This window comes from Capsicum annuum, chromosome 4 (assembly GCF_002878395.1).
Source record: "Capsicum annuum cultivar UCD-10X-F1 chromosome 4, UCD10Xv1.1, whole genome shotgun sequence".
Classification (NCBI taxonomy): domain Eukaryota; kingdom Viridiplantae; phylum Streptophyta; class Magnoliopsida; order Solanales; family Solanaceae; genus Capsicum; species Capsicum annuum.
The window spans coordinates 131260091-131285597 of record NC_061114.1 but is presented as its reverse complement, the minus strand read 5'-3'; the positions used below and the strand labels follow the sequence as shown (position 1 = coordinate 131285597).

Sequence of the window (25507 nt, the reverse complement as noted above, 5' to 3'; positions counted from 1 at the left end):
TATCCCCAGCTTTTTGCAGTCTTAGGTATTTCTCTTGTCATTAGTTCAAGGATGAACTACATCTTTAGTGATGGATGATAAAATGACTTAATTTTTGGTGATTTATGTGTAGTATTTATTTCTGTGTGATTTGACTATTTTTTACCCTCACTGTGGTTTCATTATGGTAATTTTGAGGTATGGGGATGTTTATCATGATTCCTAATGCATTTCGGTGTGGCTTTTGCGGAGTTGTGGTTTTTTATGGTGTTAAAGGCTTATTAGTTGACTTTGGTCAGCATCTTTTGATGTATACATCGGATGGAAAAATAAACTGTGTTTGTAGACCTGAAACATCGATTTTAGATTGGTAATATGGTTGGAATAGTTTTATAGCCTTTTCATATAATTTCGACCCTCTGTTCAAAAAGTTGTGAAAATAGGTCTCAGGGGTCAATTTATGAAAACAATGTTTTTTCAAAAATTTGATATCGCTATTGAGTTTGGAGCATAAAATTTAGTGGGGTATCATAGTTCATTTGCATACTCGAGATTCTGAATGAATCCTGAGGGGTCCGCAGAGACTTGGTATTCTCCAAGTCTCTAATTGGTACACCACTCAGCTGGTGCAGTCGCCTAAGCAAAGCTTTGGTCTCTTACGGACTTGTCCTGATAGCCAAAATGTCGCCTAAGCAACATCAAGCCCTCTTAAGCAATGGCCGCTTTAGCGATGGCCGCTTTAGCGATGGCCTAGTTACTTAAATGACATGGGCATGCCAGACGCCTGGCACTTAAGTGATAGCCAAGTTGCTTACGTGGTAAGGCGGACTTTGCATAAGCTATGCCTGGTCGCTTAAGCGATAGCTACCTAAGTGACCCGATAGTCGCTTAGGATCGACACTTGGAGCTTAGGACTTGAGTTTTTGAGCATTTTCTTCCATTTTTAAGATTCGGTAAGATCCAAATCCATATTACAATTATTTTCTTTTGATGCTCATCATTTAAATCTTGTTTAAACTCATAATTAAAGGTGAAATTTGGGAATTTTGGCTTGAAAGGCCCAAATTAGCATTTCACTGATTCAAAACCCAATTTCAATTTGTTTTCACTTGGGTTTTCTCCTACTAGTTCCTTTAATCTTGGAAAATATGTTTTGGTTAAAAAATACATTTCTAACCTTCTCTTTTGAAAATTCATTTTCAAGGGTCCTTTTGACCCCAATTTGAAAGTGTCCAATATAGGTATCATTTATTTTCTGTTGACCTATAGATATTATATTTATATATTTTAGTTGATTTTAGCTCTATTTTTTAGGGAAAGGTTCCATGTAGAATATTGTCCGATCTAATTTTTGACATTCGAGGTAGGTTATGAATTAACTTTCTTCAAATTGGGTTGGGTAGTTAATAATAATGTAAAAGCATGCTATGGGTATGCGGTTTCACCATGGAAAATGTATTTAGGTGATTTAATCGCCCGTTTAGAGGCCTACGAGGATAATATTTGGTGGTTTTGATACATTAATTTCTATGTGTGACCATGTAGAGTCTTATATGTTGTTGTTGGCCTGGTATTGATATGTGTATGTTTGGTTACACTCTTTTAGTGGGAAACAACCTACACTTTGGGAATTATGTGGTATCAATGGATCTTTTCTTGTAGGTTGTACTTGATGGTTATGGATCATATTGGATCATGTATGTTTGGTGGATTTGAGTGGATTCTTGGCTCGCATGGTTGGTATATCGATTAGCTATCAGCTATTCTTATTATGGTTGTTTGCGAGCATTGCATCTTATATGTTATACAACTTTTATTGTTGTATGTTGTGCTTGATTTGTGTCTTATGTCATATATGTGATCATGAAACATTGGTACCATTATGGAAATATTGGAAATACTAGAAACACCGGGAACATTGGAAACATTGGCTTGTGACATCATTATAGACCCTCTCTTAGGGATGTGTCAGATAGGAGTGATGAATATTGGTATTGGATATTGGATCTTATAGACCCTCTCTAAGGGATGTGCTGGACAGAAGTCATGGATATTGGTCTCGAACATTGGTTATATACGAGTTTATGAAACCCCCTAGAGTCTTATGTGTGTAGCTGAGTCTAATAGGTGTAGGTTGACAAACCACTATGGGCCTCACTTAGGGAAGCTTTAGCTCGGTAGGTGTATAAAGAGGTTATGCGATGACCTCATGCTTCATCATCATCATTATCTTTGTTACATTCCATATGTTATGCTTATTCCATGATTGTATCCCTTTTGGTAACCTTATATCTGTCCATTCATCTATTTTTTATACTTTTATATGTTATATGTGTATATTTTTTCTTCTTTGCCCTACTTGTATTTGTTAATTGTATATATAGTAGGCCTATTGAAGGAGATGGTGTGGGCTGCCATTTTGGACATATTCTTATTAAAGTTGACATGCCCATAGTTTGTGTTTATACGCTTTATTTTTTACTTTACTCAGTCAGCCTATAATACCTACTGAAACAAATGGACCGTACTCATCCCTACTGTGCCCTTTCAGTGTAGATCCAGGTATAAGTGCACTGCATGAATAGCTGATTCAAGCAGCATTTGTAGTCTATTTGTGGTAGTGGTTGATCTGTGCATCCAGAGTTGGCCAATGCATTTTCTTTTCTAGATTATGTCTTATTGTGTTCAGAAATGGAGTTGGTTCCTTTTTAGATATCCTATGTATTTTCACTTCAAGTTGTATCAGTGGATCTTACATTGTGATACAAGGTTCTAGGATTTAGTTTGGTATTTTGATCATGTATTTTGGTTATTACTATAATGTGTAGTTCGACTCTGTTCTAGGGGTCTTGCCTAGGGTTTTCGTATTGATTTCTCATTTTCTATTAGTTTGGGTGATTGGCTTACTTGTTAAGGCTTGTCGTAACAAGTGCCATCAAAGCCCTTGATTGTTGGGTCGTGACATAAGATTTTGAATAAAGTTTGTGTAATACCCCATACTTATCCTAGCTCGATTCAGCTCTTAATTGCATGCTTAAGGGGCTTAAGGCTTGAAATTTTCACTAAGTGTTGGGGACTAAGTCATTTTCAAGTCCCCTAAACTTTGAGGATTTTCATTTTGGCCTTCTTCACCCCAAGATGTTAGTTTTTGAGTTAATTCGTGTTTAGGGATGTAAGAAGCATGTATTCGGGGAGTTTTAAATTTTTCGGACAAGGTTTAGGGCATGTTTGGATCACGAATCTAGCAAGTCACCGCGATAGGGCCGCATCACGGTGACTTTTCTTTTGGCACGTACATCGTATCACAGTGAAGATGTTTTTATCCAGTTCTTGATTTATAATTTAATGCATATGTCATGATCTTTATCCTAGTGTGTGAAGTGCTTATGAGGTGAAGAATATTCGTAGGAATTGCTTAGAACAAAGTTGACCTAAGAGCCTTTGATTAGTCCAAATTTTGGTATTCGATTCTACAAGGGTAAACTTTGAACGGGTATAACTTTTGATATACAAGGAATTTTTTAGCTCAAGACCGACCAAATTGTATATAATTGAATTATCTTTCCAACTATACCAATTTCAACTTAATCTGATACTCGAGCAAAAGGTTATGATCATTTTCGTCAGAACTATTAAGGCACTGCGATAAGATTGTGTTGCGGTGACCTTGTAAACCCTATTCCAGTTATGAATTTAATTACCTGAGGGGAAATTGTATCTTTTCCCCTCAACCCCATCGTCCATAACACAATTTGGGGTATATTTTAGGTTGTAATTAGCCTTCTTCTCCAACTCTCCTCTCAAAAAAACCCTAATCCTCTCCCAAGAACATTAATTTCATTACTTTCTCTCCAAGGAAACCAAGAATTCAAGTTCCCCAAGTTCAAAAACCTTGAAGCAAGCTTCAAGAATGGTGCTTCCTTCCGAAGATTAAGGGATTAAGGTATGTAGGAGTTCATCCATGGGTTTCTCTGTCACCCATTATTGAACTATTTTAGCCGGGATCCTAATTTCGGTCAGACCCAAGTGACCGGCGATCGACGACCCTTTGATCTTTTTCTCAGTTACCGTCTCCAATGAATCTCTGATGTACAGTGGGTTTCTAATAATCAATACCAAAACAGATTTCGATCAGACCTAACCGCTCCACCGCCTGGTTCTGTTCAGACCCAAATGACCGGCGACTCCTTCTTGAACCACCACAGCTCCGACGACCCATTTCCACCGATCTCTTTCTTTACTTTTTTATTTTTCTAACCCCTTCCAGGTACTACAAGTTCAGATCCAGCATACCATCTTAAGCGGCGACAACACAATTTTGGTGACCAATTCCACCACAAATTGCTGGTATTCAACAACTTAACCAAGTAAACTGACCCATTATCGATCAGGTACACTCACTCCATCTCTACTAGTAGTGTGTATAGCTTTATTGGTTTTAGTCGCTGCTACAGGCTGTCTTGTTTACTATTTTTATTTTTGTTCCATTTTCTTTGCATCTTGGATGACTATCTTGTGTATGGGTGATGATTTACTTATTTATTTCTGTATTTCATAGTAGTGTTTTACTTGTTTATTCTACTTGTGTTTTAGCCATTTTTGTTGTTCTTAGTAGTTTCATAGTGTAGGCTTAATAGTACTTGATTTATTTGCTTGTTGTCTAAGCATTGTGCCCTTAGTGTTATTAGACTATACTGTCTCTGGTAGCTGTGGTAGATGGTGTTGGCGTAGGGTCAAGCCGTCAGGCGGGGCTTAGGTCGGGGGTGAAGTTGGGGCGGGGACTAGGACATGGGTAGGGCAGGGGAAGGCGCAAAGATTAGGAAGGGTAAAGGGGCTACGGATGACTATAGGTTGAGAGTAGGGTCGTGGAACAGAGGGTCTTTATTGGAGAAGTCATTAAAGCTAGTGAAAATTCTTAGGAAAAGGCAAACTAATATAGTGTATCTCCAAGAAACCAAATGGATAAGTACTAAGGCGAGGGTAGTAGATGGTTATAAGTTGTGGTACTCAGGAAGCGTGACAAACAGAAATGGTGTAGGTATTCTAGTAGATGACAAGCTTAGAAAGAAAGTGGTAGAGGTTAAAAGGGTCAATAATAGGATGATGTCAATTAATCTAGTTATTGGAGGGAGTTGTTGGAATATTATTAGTGGGTATGCACCGTATATAGGCCTAGATGATGAAAATAAGAAGATATTATCGAGAGGATTTGAAGAGATAGTGAGGGGTGTACCTAGTAATATGAAGCTTTTCATAGGAGGCGGTTTCAATGGGCACATAGGGTCTTATTCAAGAGGATATAGGGATGTGCATAGAGGCTATGGGTTTGGTGTAAGAAATGTTGAAGGAGTGGCACTTTTGGATTTTGCTCGGGCATTTGGATTGGCGGTAGTCAATTCGACCTTTACCAAGAAGGAGGTTCACTTGGTTACCTTTTGTAGTTCGGTGTCTAAGACTCAAATTGACTTCTTGCTCCTCAGGAAAGGAGACAGGGGTATTTGTAAGGATTGTAAGGTCTTATCGAGTGAGAGTCTTTCGACCCAACATAGGCTTTTGGTGATGGGCTTGGATATCAGAAAGGAGTAGAGAAGGAGAGGGGTGGAGGATCAACTGAGTATTAGATGGGACAGTCTGACTTTGGCTAGTGCATTAGATATAGGGGATAAGTTGATGGCGAGGAAGTCTTAGGGGAGTGGAGGATATGTTGATAGTATGTGGGATGAGACTGCCAATTGCATCAAGGAGACAGCTAGATAGGTGTTAGGGTCTCGAGAGGCCACTTGGGCAAGCACTAAAGGGACTGGTGGTTGAATGAAAAGGTGAAGGAGAAAGTGGAGGCTAACAAGAGGGCATATGCAAAGTTGGTTTAGAATAAGGATGAAGAAGATAAATGGAAGAATAGGGGGGTATAAGATTGCTAAGAAAAAGGCAAAGTTAGCAGTCACAAGGGCTAAGGATTCTGCTTTCAAGAGCTTATACATATTGTTGGATAGTAAAGGTAGGAATAAATATTTGTACAGGCTCGCCAAGTTTAGGGAGAGGAGGTCTCAAGACCTGGATCAACTGAAGTGTATTAAGGATGTGGAAGGCAAAGTTTTGGTAGAGGAGGGTTATATAAGAAAGAGATGGCAGTCTTACTTTCATAAACTCCTGAATAAAGGAAGGGATACTAGAATTATGTTAGGAGATTTGGAGCATTCTGATAGGTTTCATGATTATGGTTATTGTACACGCATTAAGGTTGAGGAAGTTAAGGGGGTTATTCATAGGATGTGTAGAGATAGAGCGACGGGGCCTGATGAGATTCTGGTGGATTTTTGGAAATGTACAAGAAGGGTAGGTATAGAGTGGTTGACTCGGTTGTTTAGCATAATTTTCATGACCATGAGGATGCCTGAACTTTGGAGGTAGAGTACAATGATTCCATTATATAAGAATAAGGGCGACATTAAGGATTGCAACAATAAGGCTATCAAGTTATTGAGTCATACTATGAAGGTTTGGGAAAGGGTGGTATAGTTGAGATTGCAGAGGATTATTACTATTTCTAAAAATTAGTTTGGATTTATGCTAGGGCACTCGAGTACTGAATCATCCATCTCATCGGGAGACTAGTAGAGCAGTATAGGGATAAGAAGAAGTATTTGCACATGGTATTAATTGACTTAGAGAAGTCCTATGATAGAGTTCCTAGGGAGGTTCTTTGGAGGTGTTTGGAGGCTAGAGGTGTACCTATAGTGTATATTAAGGCAATTAAGGATAAGTACGATGGAGCCAAGACTCGAGTAGGACTGGGGGAGGGGACTCGGAGCATTTTTCTGTCTTAATAGGGTTACATCATGGTTCGACACTTAGTCCATTTCTTTTTACCTTGGTGATGGATGTTTCGATGTGGCACATTCAAGGTGAGGTTCCTTATTGTTTGCTCTTTGCGGATGATGTAGTCTTGATGATGAGACATGTAGTGATGTTAATGCTAAATTAGAAGTTTGGAGGAAAACTCTTGAGTCTAACGGGTTTAGGTTGAGTAGGTCCAAGACAGAATATTTGGAGTTTAAGTTCAGCAAGGTGTCTCATGAGTCTGATGTGATTGTTAAGCTTGGTACTCATTCTATAAGTAAGAGAGATAGTTTCAAGTATCTAGGGTCTATGATTCAGGAGAATGGAAAGATTAGCAAAGATTCCACTCATCGAATTAGGTTAGGGTGGATGAAATAGAGGCTCGCCTATGGAATCTTATGTGACAAAAATGTACTTCCCAAACTTAAAGGCAAGTTTTACAGAGTGGTGGTTAGATTGGCATTGTTGTATGGGGCGGAGTGTTGGCCTATTAAGAAGTCCCATATCCAGAAGATAAAGATGGACAAAATGAGAATAATTAGGTGGATGTGTGGGTGTACGAGGAAAGATAGGATTAGAAATAATATTATTCAAGATAAGGTGGGTGTGGATTTGGTGGAAACTAAGATGAGAGAAGCGAGGTTGAGATGGTTTGGTCATGTGATGAGGAGGAGCACGGATACCCCAGTGTGGAGGTGTGAGAGGTTGGCTATGGATGGTTTCAAATGTGGTAGAGGTAGATCAAAGAAATATTAGAGGGAGGAGATTAGAAATAACATGGACCAGCTCCAGCTTACCGAGGACATGACCCTAGATAGGAAGTTGTGGAGGAGGTAGATTAGGTAGAAGGTTAGTCAGATTTTAGGGTATGGTATTATTTGGTGTGTTACTTGTAGTATATTGTTTATCGTATTATTGTGTTTGATAATCCCTATTATGTCTTTTTCTTTTACTATTTTTATTATTAATGCTCTTTATCTTAGATTGTTCTATTTTAAGCTGGGGGTCTATCAAAAATAGCCTCTCTATCTCACATTTGAGATAATGGTATGGACTGCATACACTTACACTCCCCAAACCTCACTTGGTAGGAATATACTGGATATCTTCTTGTTGTTGTTGTTGAAAGATATGAACTTTCCCTTTTGTAAATGAAGTATCATGTGTTCAAGATGAATTTAAATCATGATTTCCTTAGTAATTTGACTAAATTCATGTCCAAGGATGTTTTCATGAAAAGTTAGGTTATCTCATGCTTTAAGTATCGATTCCCATGATGTATCCAATTGAATTTCATGTTATAATATCAAATTATGAACTTTTCCATGTCTACAAATTTTTCTAAGTGAATTAATCTATTAATGCTTTGAATTGCAAGTTTCCATATCCTATTCCATTGATTTCATGTTAAATACCTAACTTATGAAAGTAGTCATGCGCCCATGTTGTTTACATATATACATCATAGTCACATGTTCAAGTTCATGATCCCCATGTGTTTGATAAATTGCCCATGTTAGGGTCTTTGAACCATAAACACTTATTTCAGTATTTCAAGATTGATATCGTATTTTGTACTCATTCAGTGTTGGTGGGTTATGAACACCCGATACCTATGTATTTTACATGATTTTCTTTTTCAGGTAAAGAGTCAGACAGAATCATAATTTTATTCCCATATTCAGATTATCACTTTTATAACAAATGTTCTAATTTTATTTCATGTTAAAGACATTAGTTTACGTGTTTACAATTACTTCAATATTTGTATGAACAATTGTTTTAGAAATACCATGACCTGAGTTTATAAATCAACAGTATATGAACCAGTTAGTATTCCAGTGTCATTCTGTTGGGAGTGGGATTTAGCACCAAGCTAACCCAGGGATAGGGGCTCACCTACTAGTAGAGGGTGTGACCTTTAGTAGTAGTCCCTGAGTTCCAGAACTACATAGACAGCTTAGATTAGAGATATCAACTTGCCAGTTAAAGGTTGACAAGGTATTTACCTTCCAGTTAAGGGTAAGACATATCTCATTAGAGCAGCTGCCAGTTGAGGGTGACTTATTAGTCCTTTGGGACATGAGTTTAGTGGATCCACATAGCCATGTGTTTGTACCCGTGGCACTGTACTAACGCCCTTCCAACTGGGGTTACAGGTTGGATCCCAATCAGCTCAAATTGCACATATTCGTTATATGATACCTCCCACCATCTCAGCTAAATATTCAGTATAGAATTCAATTCAGGTTTGCTTGACAATAACATACAGTTCAATGGTTATTCAATTACCAAATTTTAGTATTTTAGTTTACAAACAATTTTAGAATCGTGTTATATGCTTGGTAATGCATTCTCAGATATTTTCGCTTTCAGTATTTTAGATTTCAGATTTATCTTAGTGACATAACAGATACACACTTTGTCTTGCATTCTCAAATATCACAGTTTTCATGCATTCATTCTCAGTATATTTATGAATTGAGATCATTGAGTTATGCCGATATCCACTCTGTGATTTCAGACCAAGTATTCATACAGTACCCATGTTTTACTGTCTTCCATCTTAAGTTCTACTTATATTATAAAAGTGCGGTTTTATGAAACTAAGTCTTGTGATTCACCAGCTTATTAGATTATCTTTGTTACTCATGTTTTAAGATATTATAGATTTTAGTTTATTTCAATATCTTGGTGAGTCTACTTACACTTAGCATGCATGTTTTAAGATTACGTATGAAATCAGTGTTTTACTTATTTCATTCACCCCCACTTACTCAGTGTGTTCTAGAAGTACTGATCCACATAGATGTGTGTGTAGCTACATTATTTTATAATGTAGGTACCCATTGTAGTCTACACACCATGATCCAACAATTGTAGTTCCAACCAGCTGGTGATGTGTTCTATCATTTCAGGGACTTCATTCAGATTTTGTTCATGTACTTTACTTTATTGCTCATATGTATTAATTAGTTGTAACTGGATTCATGTTCCAGCTATCTATAGTCAGTATAGTAGAGGCTTCATAGATATCAGTCAGATTTAGTCATGTAATTTTAGTTCTCTCTTCAGTTTTATCAGATTGTAAACTTTATCAGTATTGTTTTACCTAGATTTTATCATGATTATATTTCCGCACAGTAGAACAAGTTATTTAATATATTATAAATCAGTTACTCAATAGTATGCCAGTTTATTGGTTAGCTTGGGATCACTTGTAGTTACAAGCACTGTGTTACAACTAGGGTATAGTCTCAGGTCGTGACAAACTTGGTATCAGAGCATAGAGTTTGAGTGTCCTAAGGTTTCTATGAAGTCGTGCCTAGTAAAGTCTTGCAAAATAGTACGAACACATTTGTACTTTTATTTGAGAGGCTACAGGGCATTTAAGAAATATCTCCCTTTTTTCATGTCTTAGATCGTCCAGTAGAAGTGTTCTCTAAGGAACTTATATAGATTCTCACGTTAATCCATTCGTACCAACTCTGCCTTATTATAAAGGCAACAAAAATAGTCACACCCCAATCCCTACAGATAGAGCTTTCTGAGAGTCCCCATAAATAGTTATGGGGGATTACACATGGGATTAAAGGGATACCATAATTGCCTTTATGTTCTAAAGTTTGAAATATTTTATTCATGTTCATGAAAAATTGTGCATTAAGCCAAAGTCAGATGTACCCTCATATCCCTTCTCAGAATCTATGGTAGCATATGATCTAGAGTTAGAAGCATTAAACTAGAAGTTTAGCAGCAATAAAGTAGGGATAGTGTTATTTGAATTTAGTAGATTATGTATTCATGGGGCTATTTGTATGGAAGGTGATCTAGTAGACTTTAACTAGTGTATGCAAGAATTTAAGTTTGTTGATTCAAAATTATATGTTGTTGATGTCGGATGTTCTGGTGTGAAAATAATTCTCATGGTTTAGGAAAAAGATATAAGTTTAGAGATGTGCTATTAGTAGACTGTGATGGAAGTAGTATGGTTAATTATAGTTTGGAAATATCCATGTTAAGAGTTAGAATTTAAGTTTGAATCTTTGAAGATTGAGCAAATAGAAATAAGAGTTGAAACTCTAGATATTGTGAACTCAGGGTAAGGTGATAGTCATGAATATTCTAAGTTAGTAAGTGTTCAAGCTATTATATGATGGCTATTGGGCTATAGAAAGTTAAGAATTGTATCTTAGAAGGAAGTACTAGTAGCGGGTTCTACACTTTTAGATGTAGTCTTTCTGGTTGAGTTTATTATTTATCTGTACTATTATATCTCGGGCTCTAGAATAAAGTTGTTGCAGTTCAGTTTAAATTTTATTTAAAGGGGCCTACGGACTTATAATTGTGGCTTAAAGCTAAGGGGGAGATAATAGAGCAACTAACCAAGTCAGGCTCTCAAATTCTAGTAGTAGTGACAGTATGTTGTAGAACAGTAGTAAGGGAAGATGATACATGACCCATTCTTATCTCAACGTAGAGTGTTATACTTTAGTCATCACGATATCTACACATGCCTTAAATATAAGTTCCATGATCATAGCTCATATTCACGTAGTTTCCATAGAATCATGTACGGTTCCAGTTCCCAGTATGAGGAGTTCAGTTCACTCAGCAGTACGAATCATATTAAACAAAATTTATGATCTCTAAACTCAGTTCATGCAACTCATGACTCATGTAATCATGATTTATAGTATGTTCTGTTCCAAGTACTCATGCTACACTCTTAGTGATTAAAGAAATTCAGATTATGTCATGTATATCCTCAGTTTAGCTCTATTTGATGAATTCATGCTTTTGATACTCTATTCTTCAAGCCTCAATTAAGTGTCCATTTTATGCATAGTATTGTTTCATGCTTCAGATCCTCATGTTCTAACCTTTTAGTGACCTTTTCTTAGGTCAAGAAAGTGATGATGAACATTTTTTAGATAGGAGAGAGTAAATATTTCTTGTTGATGAAAGATTCTTGCATGCATGTTTTTAGCTAAGGCTGTAAGTGTAAAGTAAGATTTAGACCATGTTTTGGATACATGCCATGGTTAGTTGAAATTTTGTTTGTGTTTTCTTGGGGTAGTGCATGAACGTTGTTATTGATAAAGGTTTAGAGAATATGAGAAAGATGCCTTTATGGGTGTTTTCCCATAAGTTCATATATGGTTATAGTGATAGGCTTGAATGTTATGTTAGTGTATAAGTGGATGAATGCATTGTGCATTAGTAAATTCCTAGTATGAGGTTAAATATAGGGCTTGAAGTGGGAATAAGAATTATTCTTGAGATGAGGAGTTTTGAAACCGCTGGATGTATTGAATTCATGATTCTGACTAGTATTACAATTCTATGTGTGCACTTTGTAGATTCGAGTATGCTTGAACATAGTGAGAGAATTTGGTTTAGCTAAGACTTCGGTCGATATAGTTATCAATACCCATGTGAATATTTTAAGTAGCCTTAAGTGAAGTTCAGTTTTGAAGTAGAATGTATAAATGAGTATAAGCTTTCAGTCATGATTCAGTCAATAAGTGTCCCATGCATCATCGCAGTCTTTTCTTAGTATTTTAACCAAGTCAGTATCATTTGGGGATGAACGATCCCGATGGGGGGTGTTGTAATACCCCAAGTTTTCATGTCCTAAACCTCTCAGCTGTTCTTCATTAAATCAGATCCAGCCTAAAGTAAATGGGTTCTCATAAGTTGAATCTCTCATTTCTATCTCAGCCTTATAACTATTCTTTTGTCATTGCATGTATTCAAGGAATCAGTTTAGTTCATGATATTCAGTTTATGTATCATATTTCAGACTTGGTTATGCAATCATATTTCAAGTCATGCATATTTAGTGTATGATCTCAGTTACCTTAGTTCAGTACTTTCAGTCTAACCAGTCTCATTCAAAGATGAATATTCCCAAGGGGGAGATATTGTAACACCCCATACTTATCCTAGCTCATTTCAGCTCTTAGTTTCTTTTTTAAGGGTCTTAAGGCTTGAAATTTGCACTAAGTGTTGGGGACTTAGTCATTTTCAAGACCCCTAAAGTTTGAAGATTTTCATTTTGGTCTTCCCAAACCTTAGATATTAGTTTTTGTGTTAATTCATATTCAAGGGTGTAATAAGTATGTCTCTGGGAAGTTTCAAACTTTTCGGACAAGTTTTGGGGCACATTTGGATCACGAATCCAGCAAGTCACCGCGATAGGGCCACATTGTGGTGACATTTCCTTTGGCATGTACATCGCATTGCGGTGAAGGTATTTTTTCTAGTTCTTGATTTATAATTGAATGTATGTGTCATGATCTTTATCCTAGTGTGTGAAGAGCTTATGAGGTGAAGAATGTTCATAGGAATCACATAGAACAAAGTTGATCTAAGAGCCTTTAATTCGTCCAAAGTTTGGTATTCGATTCTACAAGGGTCAAATTTGAACGTGGATAACTTTTGATAGCCATGGAATTTTTCAACTCAAGACCCACCAAATTGTAGATAATTGAATTATCATTGCAACTATTCCAATTTCGCCTTAATTCGATACTCGAGCAAAAATTTATGATCATTTTTATCAAAACTAGTAAGCCACCGCGATAAAACCATGTCGCAGTGATCCTATAAATCATATTCTAGTTGCGAATTTAATTTTCTAAGGGGCAATTATGTCTTTTCCCCTCAACCCCATCGTCCATAAAATGATTTGGGGTATACTTTGGGTTGTAATTGACCTTCTTCTCCAATTCTCCTCTCAAATAAACCCTAATCCTCTCCCAAGAACATCAATTTCATTACTTTCTCTCGAAGGAAACCAAAACCTCAAGTTCCCCAAGTTCAAGAACCTTCAAGAAAGCTTCAAGAATGGTGCTTCCTTCCTAAGATTATAGGTTTAAGGTATGTGGGAGTTCATCCATGGGTCCCCTTTAACTCAAGGAGCCCAACAAGTTTTTCTTTATTTAAAGATATGAACTTTCCCTTTTGTTTATGAAGTATCATGTGCTCAAGCTGAATTGAAATCATGATTTCCTTAGTAATTTGACTAAATTCATGTCCAAGGATGTTTTCATAAAAAGTTAGGTTATATCATGCTTTAAGTTTCAATTCCCATGACATATTTAATTAAATTTCATGTTATAATATCGAATTATGAACTTTGCCATATCTATAAGTGTTTCCAAGTGAATTAATCTATTTATACCTTGAGTTGCAAGTTTCTACGTCCTATCCTATTGATTTCATGTTAAATCCCCAAGCTATGAATTAGTCATGCACCCCTGTTGTTTTCATATGTACATCATATTCCCATGTTCAAGTTCATGATCCCCATGTGTTTGATTATTTTCCCATGTTAAGGTTTTTGAACCATAATCACTTATTTCAGTTTTTCAAGATTGATATCGTATTTTATGCCCATTCAGTGCTGGTGGGTTATGAACATCCAATACCTATGTGTTTTACATTTTTTTTGCTTTCAAGTAACGAGTCAGACGAAATCATGATTTTATTCTCAAATTCAAATTATCGCCTTTATAATGAAAGTTCCAGTTTTATTTCATATTAAAGACATTAGTTTACATATTTTCAATTACTTTAAAATCTATATGAATTATTGTTTCCGAAATACCATAAACTGAGCTTATTAATTAATAGTGCATGGACCAGTTATAATTCCAGTGTCATTCAGTTGGGAGTAGAATTTAGCACCGAATGAACCTAGGGATGGGGGCTCACCTTCCAGTAGAGAGTGTGACCTTTAGTAGCAGTCCCTGAGTTCCAGAAGTACATAGCCAGCGTAGTTTAGAGATATCAACTTGCCTGTTAAGGGTTGACAGGGTGTTTACCTACCAGTTGAGGGTAACACATATCTCATTAGAGCAACTGCCAGTTGAGGGTGACTTATTAATCCTTTGGGACATTAGTTTAGTAGATCCAAAAGGCAATGTGTTTGTCCCCATAGAACGGTACTAACACCTTTCCAACTAGGGTCCCAATTAGCTCAGATTAGGGCATGTTGGTTAGATGATACCTCTCATAATCTAAATTAAATATTCAGCACAGAATTTAGTTCAGGTTTGCTTGACAACAACATACAATTCATCAGTTATTCAATTATCAAATTTCAGTATTTCAGTTAACAGACTATTTTAGAATCATGTTATATGCTTGATTATGTGAACTCAAATATTTTAGCTTTCTATCTTTTTTATTTCAAATTTATCTCAGTGACATAACAGATAAATACTTTATCGTGCATTCTCAAATATCACAGTTTTAATGCATTCATTCTCAGTATATTTGGGTATTCAGATCCTTGAGTTATGTCGATTTCTACTCCATAGTTTCAGACCCAGTATTCATATAATACCCATTTTTATTGTCTTCTAGCTTTCGTTCTACTTAGATTATAAAAGTAAAGTTTTAAAAAAAACTAAGTGAGTGATTCACCAGCTTATCAGATTATGTTTGTTACTCATGTTTTAAGATATTTAAGCATTCAGTTTATTTCAGTCTCTTGGTGAGTCTACTTACACTTAGCATGCATGTTTTAAGATTACATATGAAATTGGTTTTTTACTATTGCATTCACCCCCGTTTACTCTGTATGTTCCAAAAGTACTGATAAATATATATATGTTTGTGTGGGTACATGGTTTCATAATGTAGGTACCCATTGTAGTCCACACACCATGATCAGACAGTTGCAGTTCCAGCAAAAAGGTGATGAGTTCTCCGATTTCAGGGTCTTCATTCAGATATTGTTCATATACTTTACTTTATTTCTCATATGTATTAATTAGTGGTAGATGGATTCATATTTTAGCTATCTATAGTTAGTATAGCAGAGGCTTCATAGATGTTAGTCAGAGTCAATCATGTAATTTCAGTTCTCTCTTTAGTTTTATCATAATATAAAATGTATTAGTATATTACTTTATCCAAATTTTGTCATGATTATAGTTCCACATAGTAGAACCAGTTATTTAATATATTATCAATTAGTTACTCAACAGTATGCCAGTTCATGGGTTAGCTTGGGATCACTTGTGGTTTTAAGCACCGTGTTACGACTAGGGGTAGTCTTGGATCGTGACAAACTTAGTATCAAAACACAGAGTTCAAGTGTTCTAGGGTGTGTATGAAGCCATGTCTAGTAAAGTCTTGCGGAACAGTATGGAGACGTCTGTACTTTTCTTCAAAAGTCTACAAAGCATTTAAGAAATATTTCCCTTCATTCATGTCTCAGATCGTGTAGTATAAGTGTTATCTAAGGAACTTATGCATATTTTCACATTAGTCCATTCGTACCAACTCTACCTTATTATTGAGGCAACAAAAATAGTCAAGCTCAAATCCCTATAGATAGATCTTTCTCAGACAGTCCCCATAGATACTTATGGGGGATTAGACACGAGATTAAAGGGATCCCATTAGTGCCCTTATGTTCTAAAGTTTGAAATATTTTATTCATGTTCATGAAAAATCGTGCATTAAGCCGAAGTTAGATGTCCCGTCATATCCCTTCTCAAAATCTTATGGTAGCATATGATCTAGAGTTAAAAGCATGAAACTAGAAGTTTAGCAGTGGTGCCAGTATGTTGTAGAACAGCAGTAAGGGAGGATGATGCTTGACCCATTCTTATCTCAGTGCATAGTGTTATACTTTAGTAATCATTATATCTATGCATGCCTTACATGTAAGTTCCATGATCGTAGCTCATATTCACGCACTTTCCATAGAATCATGTACGCTTTCAGTTCCTAGTATGAGGATTTCCAGTTCACTGAGTAGTACGAATCATATTCCACGAAATTTATGAACTCAAAACTCAGGTCATGCATCTCATGACTCAGACTTAGTATTCATACAGTACCCATGTTTTACTATCTTCCAGTTTTAGTTCTACATATATTATAAAAGTAAAGTTTTATGAAATTAAGTGTAGTGGTCCAACAACTTATGAGATTATGTTTGTTACTCATGTTTTAAGATATTTCAGCTTTCAGTTTATTTTAGTCTCTTTGTGAGTCTACTTACACTTAGCATGCATGTTTTAAAATTACGTATGAAATAAAATATTTTCTTATTGCATTCACCCCAGCATACTCAGTACGTTCCAAAAGTACTGTGTGGATACATTATTTTATAATGTAGGTACCCATTGTAGTCCACACACCATTATCATAAAGTTGCAGTTCCAGCCAGCATGTGATGAGTTCTTTTATTTCAGGGACTTCATTCAGATGTTGTTCATGTACTTTACTTTATTGCTCATATGTATTAATTAGAGGTTGTTGTATTCATGTTTCAGCTATCTATAGTCAGTATAGTAGAGTCTTCATAGATGTCAGTCAGAGTCAGTCATGTAATTTTAATTCTCTCTTTAGTTTTATCAGATTGTAAACTTTATAAGTATTATTTTATCCAAATTTTTTAATGATTATATTTTTGCACTGTAGAACTAGTTATGTAAAATATTATAAATCAGTTGCTTAACAGTATGCATGTTAATGATTTAGTTTGGTATCACTTGTGATTCCAAGCACCGTGTTACGACTAAGGCTATCTATGATGCCGTATCTAGTAGAGTCTTGCAGAACAGTACGAAGATGTCTGTAATTTTCTTCGAGAGGCTACAAGGCATTTAAAAAATATTTCCCTTCTTTCATGTCTCAGATCATGCAGTAGAAGTGTTCTCTAAGGAAATTACTTAGAGGTAACAGAAATAGTCAAGCTCAAATCCCTACAGATAGAACTTTCTCAGATAGTCCCCATAGACAGTTATGAGGGATGACACATAGGATTAAAGGGATTCCATCAGTGCACTTATGTTCTAAATTTTAAAATATTTTATTCATGTTCATGAAAAATCATATATTGAGCAGAAGTCAGATGTACCCTCAGATCTCTTTTCAGAATCCTATGATAGCATATGATCTAGAGTTTGAAGCATGAAACTAGAAGTTTAGCAGTAGTAAAGTGGGGATAGTTTTATTTAAATTTAGTAGATTATGTAACCATGGGGCTAGTTGTATAGATGGTGAGCTAGTAGGCTTGAAATAGTATATGCAAGAATTTAAGTTTGTTGATTCAAAATTATATGTTGTTCATGTTAGATGTTCTGGTGTGATGATAATTCTCATGGTTTAGGAAAAAATATAAGTTTAGAGATGTGATATTAGTAAACTATGATGGAAGTAGTATGGTTAATTATAGTTTGGAAATATCCATATTAAGAGTTAGAATCTAAGTTTGAATCTTTGAAGATTGAGCAAATAGAAATAAGAGTTGAAACTCTAGATATTGTGAACTCAGGGTAAGGTGATACTCATAAATATTCTAAGTTAGTAAGTGTTCAAGTTATTATATGATGGCTATTGGGCTATAGAAAGTTAAGAATTGTATCTTAGAAGGAAGTACTAGTAGCGGGTTCTACACTTTTAGATGTAGTCTTTCAGGTTGAGTTTATTATTTATCTGTGTTATTATATCTCGGGCTCTAGAATAAAGTTGTTGCAGTTCAGTTTAAATTTTATTTAAAGGGGCCTACGGACTTATAATTGTGGCTTAAAGCTAAGAGGGAGATAATAGAGTAAGTAACCAAGTCAGCCTCTCATATTCTAGTAGTGGTGCCAGTATGTTGTAGAACAGCAGTAAGGGAGGATGATGCCCAACCCATTCTTATCTCACTGCAGAGTGTTATACTTTAGTAATTATGATATCTATGCATGCCTTACATGTAAGTTCCATGATCATAGCTCATATTCACGCACTTTCTATAGAATCATGTACGCTTCCAGTTCCTAGTATGAGGAGTTCCAGTTCACTCAGTAGTACTAATCATATTCCACCAAATTTATGAACTCCCAACTCAGGTCATGCAGCTCATGACTCATGTTCTCATTATTTATAGTATGTTCAGTTCCAGATACTCACGCTACACTCTTAATGATTAGCGAAATTCAGATTATGTCATGTATATCCTTAGTTTAGCTCTCTTTGATGAATTCATCCTTTTGATACTATATTTCTTAAGCCTCAATTAATTGTCCAATTTATGTATAGTATTGTTTCATGCTTCAGGTCCTTATGTTCTAACCTTTCAGTGACCTTTCCTTAGGTCAAGATAGTGATGATAAACAGTTGTTTATATGGGAGAGAGTAAATATTTCTTGTTGTTGAATTATTAATGTATGCTCCTTTTAAGCTAACGTTGTAAGTGTGAAGTAAGATTGAGACCAAGTTTTTAATTCATACCATGGTTAGTTGAAATTTTATGTGTGTTTTCTAGGTGTAGTGCATGAACATTGTTATTGATAGAGGTTTACAAAATATGAAAAAGATTCCTTTATGGGTGTTTTCCCATGTTCATATATGTTTATAATGATAGGCTTGAATGTTATGTTGGTGTATAAATGGATGAATGCATTGAACGTTAGTAAATTCCTTGTAAGAGGTTGAATGTAGTTGTTGAAGTGGTAATAAAAATTATTCTTGAGATGAGAAGTTGTGAAACCATAGGATGTATTAAATTCATGATTTAGACTAGTATTACCGTGCTACATGAGAACTTTGTAGATTCGAATAGGCTTGAACATAGTGATAGAATTTAGTTCAGCTCAGACTTCAGTCGACATAGTTATCAGCGCCCATGTGAATATTTTAAGTAGCATCAAGTAAAGTGAAATTTTGAAGTTGAATGTATAGTTGAGTATAAGATTTCATTCATAATTCAGTCAGTAATTGTCCTGTGCATTGTCTCAGTCTTTCCTTAGAATTTCAGCCAAGTCAGTACTCTCAGTCTAACCAGTCTCATTCAAAGATGATTGTTCCCAAGAGGGAGAGATATTATCATACACCATACTTATCGTAGCTCGATTCAGCACTTAGTTACATGCTTAAGGGTCTTAAGTCTTAAAAGTTTCACTAAGTTTAGGGGACTTGGTCATTTTCAAGACCCCTAAACTTTGAGAATTTTCATTTAGGTCTTCCCGACCCCGAGACGTTAGTTTTTAAGTTAATTCATGTCCAGGGATGTAATAAGTATGTCTTGGGGGAGTTTTGGATTTTTCAAACAAGTTTTGAGGCATGTTTTGATCATGAATCCAGCAAGTCACGACGATAGGGATGCATCGCGGTGACATTCCCTTTGGCACGTGCATTGCATTGTGGTGAAGGTGTTTTCACCCAGTTTTTCATTATAATTGAATTCATGTGTCATGATCTTTATTCTTATGTGTGAAGTACTTATGAGGTGATGCTCATAGGAAACTCATAGAAAAAAGTTGAGCTAAGAGCCTTTGATTCGTCCAAAGTTAGGTATTCGATTCTACAAAGGTCAACTTTAAACGTGTATAACTTTTGATATATGTGGAACTTTTTAGCTCAAGACCCACCAAATTGTATATAATTGAATTATCATTCCAACTATACCAATTTCGACTTAATCCAATAACTGAGCGAAGTGTTATGAAAATTTTAGTCAAAACTAGAAAGCCACCGCAATAAGACTGCGTCACAGTGACCCTGTAAACTGCATTCATGTTGCGAATTTAATTTTTTGAGGGGCAATTGTGTCTTTTCCCCTCAACCCCATCGTCCATCATAGGATTTGGGGTACACTTTAGGTCGTAATTGGCCTTCTTCTCCAATTCTCCTATTAAAGAAACCCTAATCCTCTTCCAAGAACATCGATTTCATTACTTTCACTCCAAGGAAACCAGGAATTCAAGTTCCCCAAGTTCAAGAACCTTCAAGAAAGCTTCAAGAATGGTGCTTCCTTAACAAGATTAAGGGTTTCAGGTATGTGGGAGTTCATCCATGGGTCAACTTTCACCCATGGAGCCCAAAAAGCTTTTATTTAATTAAAGATATGAACTTTCCCTTTTATTTATGAAGTATCATGTGTTCAAGATGAATTTAAATCATGATTTTCTCAATAATTTGCCTAAATTCATGTCCAAGGATGTTTTCATGAAAAGTTAGGTTATTGCGTGCTTTAAGTTTTGATTCCCATGACATATCCAATTGAATTTCATGTTATAATATCGAATTATGAACTTTGCTATGTCTACAAGTGTTTCCAAGTGAAATAATCTATTCATGCTTTGAGTTGCAAGTTTCCATGTCCTATCCCATTGATTTCATGTTAAATCCCCAAGTTATGAAATTAGTCATGCGCCCCTATTTTTTTCATATGTACATCATATTCCCATTTTCAAGGTCATGATCCCCATGTGTTTGATTATTTGCCCATGTTAGGGTCTTAGAACCATATTCACTTATTTTAGTATTTCAAGATTGATATCATATGTTGTACTCATTCAGTGATGGTGTTATGAACACCCACTACCTATGTGCTTTACATGATTTTCATTTTCAAGAAATGAGTGAGACAGAATCATGATTTTATTCTCATAGTTAGATTATCACCTTTATAGTTTATGTATTTTCAATTACTTCATAATCTGTATGCAGTATTGTTTTTGAAATACTATGACCTGAGCTTATCAATTAACAGTGCATGCACCAGTTACTATTTTGGTGTCATTTAGTAAGTAGGATTTAGCTCGAGCGAACTCAGGGATGGGGGATCACTTGATAGTAGAGGGTGTGACTTTAGTAGTATCCCCTGAGTTCCAGAACTATGTATCTAGAGTAGGTAAGATATATCAACTTGCCATTTAAGGGTTGACAAGGTGTTTACCTGCCAGTTGAGGGTAACACATATCTCATTAGAGCAACTGCCAGTTGACGGTGACTTATTATTTCTTTGGGCATTAGTTTAGTGGATCCACATTGGCATGTGTTAGTACCCGTGGCACGGTAATGACACCCTTTCAACTTGGGTTACGGGTTGGATCCCCATTTGCTCAGATTGGGGCATGTCAGTTAGATGATACCTCCCACAGTCTCTGTTAAATATTCAGTACTGAATTCAGTTCAGGTTTGCTTGACCATAGCATATAGTTCATTAGTTATTTCGTAACCAAATTTTAGTATTTTAGTTTACAGATATTTTAGAATCATGTTATATGCTTGGCCATGCATTCTTAAATTATACAGATTTTAGTCTTTTAAATTTCAAATTTATCTCAGTGACATAACAGGTATACACTTGGTCTTGCATTCTTAGATATCATATTTTTCATGCATTCATGCTCAGTATATTTGTGAATTTAGATCCTTGAGTTATGTCAGTTTCCACTCCGTAGTTTCAGACCCATTATTCATATAATACCTATCTTTTACTGTCTTCCAACTTAAGTTCTACTTATATTATAAAAGTAAAGTCTTAAGAAACTAAGAGTAGTGATTCACCAACTTATCAGATTATGTTTGTTACTCATGTTTTAAGGTATTTCAGCTTTTAGTTTATTCCAGTCTTCTTGTGAGTCTACTTACACTTAGCATGCATCTTTTAAGATTATGTATGAAATCATCTTTCTATTTATTCCATTCACCTCCGCGTACTTAGTACGTTCCAGAAGTACTAATCCACATATATGTCTGTGTAGCTACATTGTTTCATAATGTAGGTACCCGTTGTAGTCCACACACCATGATCAGACAGTTGTAGTTTCATCCAGCATGTTATGAGTTCTCCTATTTTGAGGACTTCATTTAGATGTTGTTTATCTACTTAACTTTATTACTCATATGTATTAATTAGTGGAAGCTGGATTTATGTTCCAACTATCTATATTCAGTATAGGAGAGGCTTCATAGATGCTAGTCAAAGTCAGTCTTGTAATTTCAGTTCCCTCTTCAATTTTATTAGATTGTAAACTTTATCATTATTTTTTTACCTAGATTTTGTCATGATTATATTTATGCATAGTAGAACCTATTATTTAATTTATTATAAATTAGTTGCTCAATAGTATATAAGTTAATGGGTTTGCTTGGGATCACTTGTGGTTCCAAGCACCGTGGTGTAACTAGCGGGTAGTATCGAGTTGTGATAGTTTGTACCATATAAATAATACAAAATTACCTTGAATATTATGAGGTAACATGCTATTACTAAAATTATGGAATTGCATATATGTATATAACCTTGAATCATATGTTCATGATAAATCATACTTTAAAAGTTGAGGTTTCGAGCATAAGTGTGAAATGATATCCTTATTGAACTCCTAGATACTTAATTACTAATAAAACTTGAACTAGAATCTGAATTAGAGGCCTAAAGAGGAACCCTAGACTTAGAGCTTGAGAGACTTGAGAGCGTTCTTTCTTTCTGACTTACGTGATTATAATTGAGTAAATAAGGGATAAGTCAACTGATTTACCTTTTATAAAACTTAAAAGAACCTTAAACAACATAGTATAGGCTTAAAAGAACGAGAAAAGAATATTTTTCCCTTTAAAATTATAATCAAAATTTTCTAGATACATTCTATGAGTCACATCTATGACCCGTACTATAAGTCCCCGAGTTGTGGTGTGCCTCATAACTTCTGGGAATGAATTAGATAGGTTCTACTTCAAACATCACGGTCAATGATACGGCTCATACTTTGATAGCATGAGTTGTCCCATGACTCGTTATTACTGGAGTCTTATTCTTCCTTGGGCTATGATTGGACTCTACGATTTATGATGTGGATACACGAGTCCTGGATTGGACTCATGATCCTTGAGAGAAGCTTTCATCTCTCTGGTCCTTATCAGTATGAGTCAGTATATGACTCATACTTTTACTCCACGATGTATAGTCCCTAGTTGTAGTGACTGGAATTTTGGGAAATGTTGGACAGCTTACCATGATTCATAACATAACTCATTATCTCAGTATGCAGATCGTGTGGTGAGTAATACTGGTCTAAAACATTAATTTTGAATTGGATTTTTGGTCTAAGTCTGATTTTAAGAATGGAAAACTTTTGGGTGTTACAATATCTCCTCAGTAGATTGTTGGTGTTACAATATCTCCTCATTAGGATCATTTATCCTCAAATGAATACTGAAGGTGAGCTAGACTGAAAGAGAAAGAGCGACTAATCATGAAACTTATTCCTGAATCTGAAATACAAATATAAAAATTAATTGACTATGAATAGAAACTCTACTAGAACTCATAGAACATGCATGCATAGTGAGAGTTCATGAATCAAAAAAGCAACTATAAGTGGAAAACTATTACCTTAAGTTGTACCTCAACTATAGGATGACCCAGCCAAACCTATTGTTATTATTATCGACATTTTACCCAGACCCATTACATAACTCTTCCTGTCTGTGTTTCTCTACCATGTGATAGCAATGCACGAGGAGATAGACTGTAATGATCACAAGAGGTCTATTATGAATGCAAAGGGCAAATTCCTCCATACTAGCACTGGTGCACCAATAACCAAAATAAGATAAAAATTCATGAAACGAACCCCAAAAATCAATATGGAACCCTATGAATACAAATCAATTGTGATACTCAGTCAAAATTGTTATTCCAAACTCATAGGAATCTAAATTTTCAAATGGAGGTCATTATTAATGGATATTGACCGAAGCCAACTCTAAGCGTTGACCTTTAACATTTCCATCTAACTACTCAAAATGCATTAGAATTTCATGAGATCTATACTAAAGGTTCTTTTAACCAAAAATAACATTTTAAAGTTAATAAAACTAATGAAATTGTCATATGACACCTAATCATTGAATCTTGACCAAAGTTATAGGTTTGAATCATTCTTCATATGTGTATAGGTCTAAATTCAATAATTTAGTGTTGTAAATAGATGTTAAGATCAATTTTGTAGTATGATAAGTGCTTTGAATATGATTATGGTCACAAGAAACCCCAAACATAATGTTGTGTTGAAAACTTCTTTGTCGATTGAGTTTTTGTATAAGTTCTTACTAGGGTCAAATTCAATTGATCACTCCTCCTAGAATATAGAGAGTTATGTGGTCTATTACTTACCAAATTAAAGTTTTTTGAGTGTTTTTTTCTAGCACCACCGATCATTTATGAATTTAAGTTTTGACCAAATAGTAATGGGAATTTTGGTGAGGAACTATACAAAGAGCTCTTTAGGTTGCGCACTATACAATCCCTCAGTCATGTAAAATTTCATCAAACTTTGGTCTTTTAATGTCCCTTTTGATAAATAACCTCTTAGAAACTACTCCTATTACACTAAAAATGTCCCCACTCATCAGAATTCATCACTGTACCATTCAAATACCCTCTACTCTCTTTTCTCAAACAACCAATCTCAAGTTTTAAGAATAATCAAGAGTTAGGGATCTTTTTTAAAGATTCTTCCCTAAACATCATCTCCAAGGTATGTAAAGTAAATCTATCAAGTGTAGGAACCCCGTCCTCACCATAATCAAGTTTAATTTTAGTTTTAATCCATAAAATAATTAGGGTTTGTGAGAATTCAAGATTTTTAAATTAATTTCTCATTCTCTTTCTCTCTTCTTTCAAGAACTCCATAGAAGGGTTTCTCAAGTTCAAGCTCCAAGGTTCTAAGAGCAAAGCTTTTCTTTATGAATTCTCCAAATTTAGGTATGTAGGACTTTGATGAGGATTTCCTTTAATGCTCGTGTCTAAAAATCTATGTTTTTTCATGAATTTACGTTTTTCATTAGGGTTTATAATACCACTTTCATATTGCCCTTTTTATTTAGTAAATTACAAGATCTTATTGAAGTTTTCAAATTCCCCTTGTGCTAAATCCTC

The 25507-nt window shown here is 35.3% G+C and overlaps 1 protein-coding gene across 1 annotated transcript; it reads left to right on the top strand.

Moving 5' to 3' along the window:
• Window positions 1-4767: 4767 nt before the first annotated feature.
• Window positions 4768-5565, top strand: LOC107868919. The gene has a single exon (XM_016715528.1). It carries the CDS (start codon window positions 4768-4770, stop codon window positions 5563-5565), a length of 798 nt encoding a protein of 265 aa, XP_016571014.1.
• Window positions 5566-25507: the final 19942 nt, after the last annotated feature.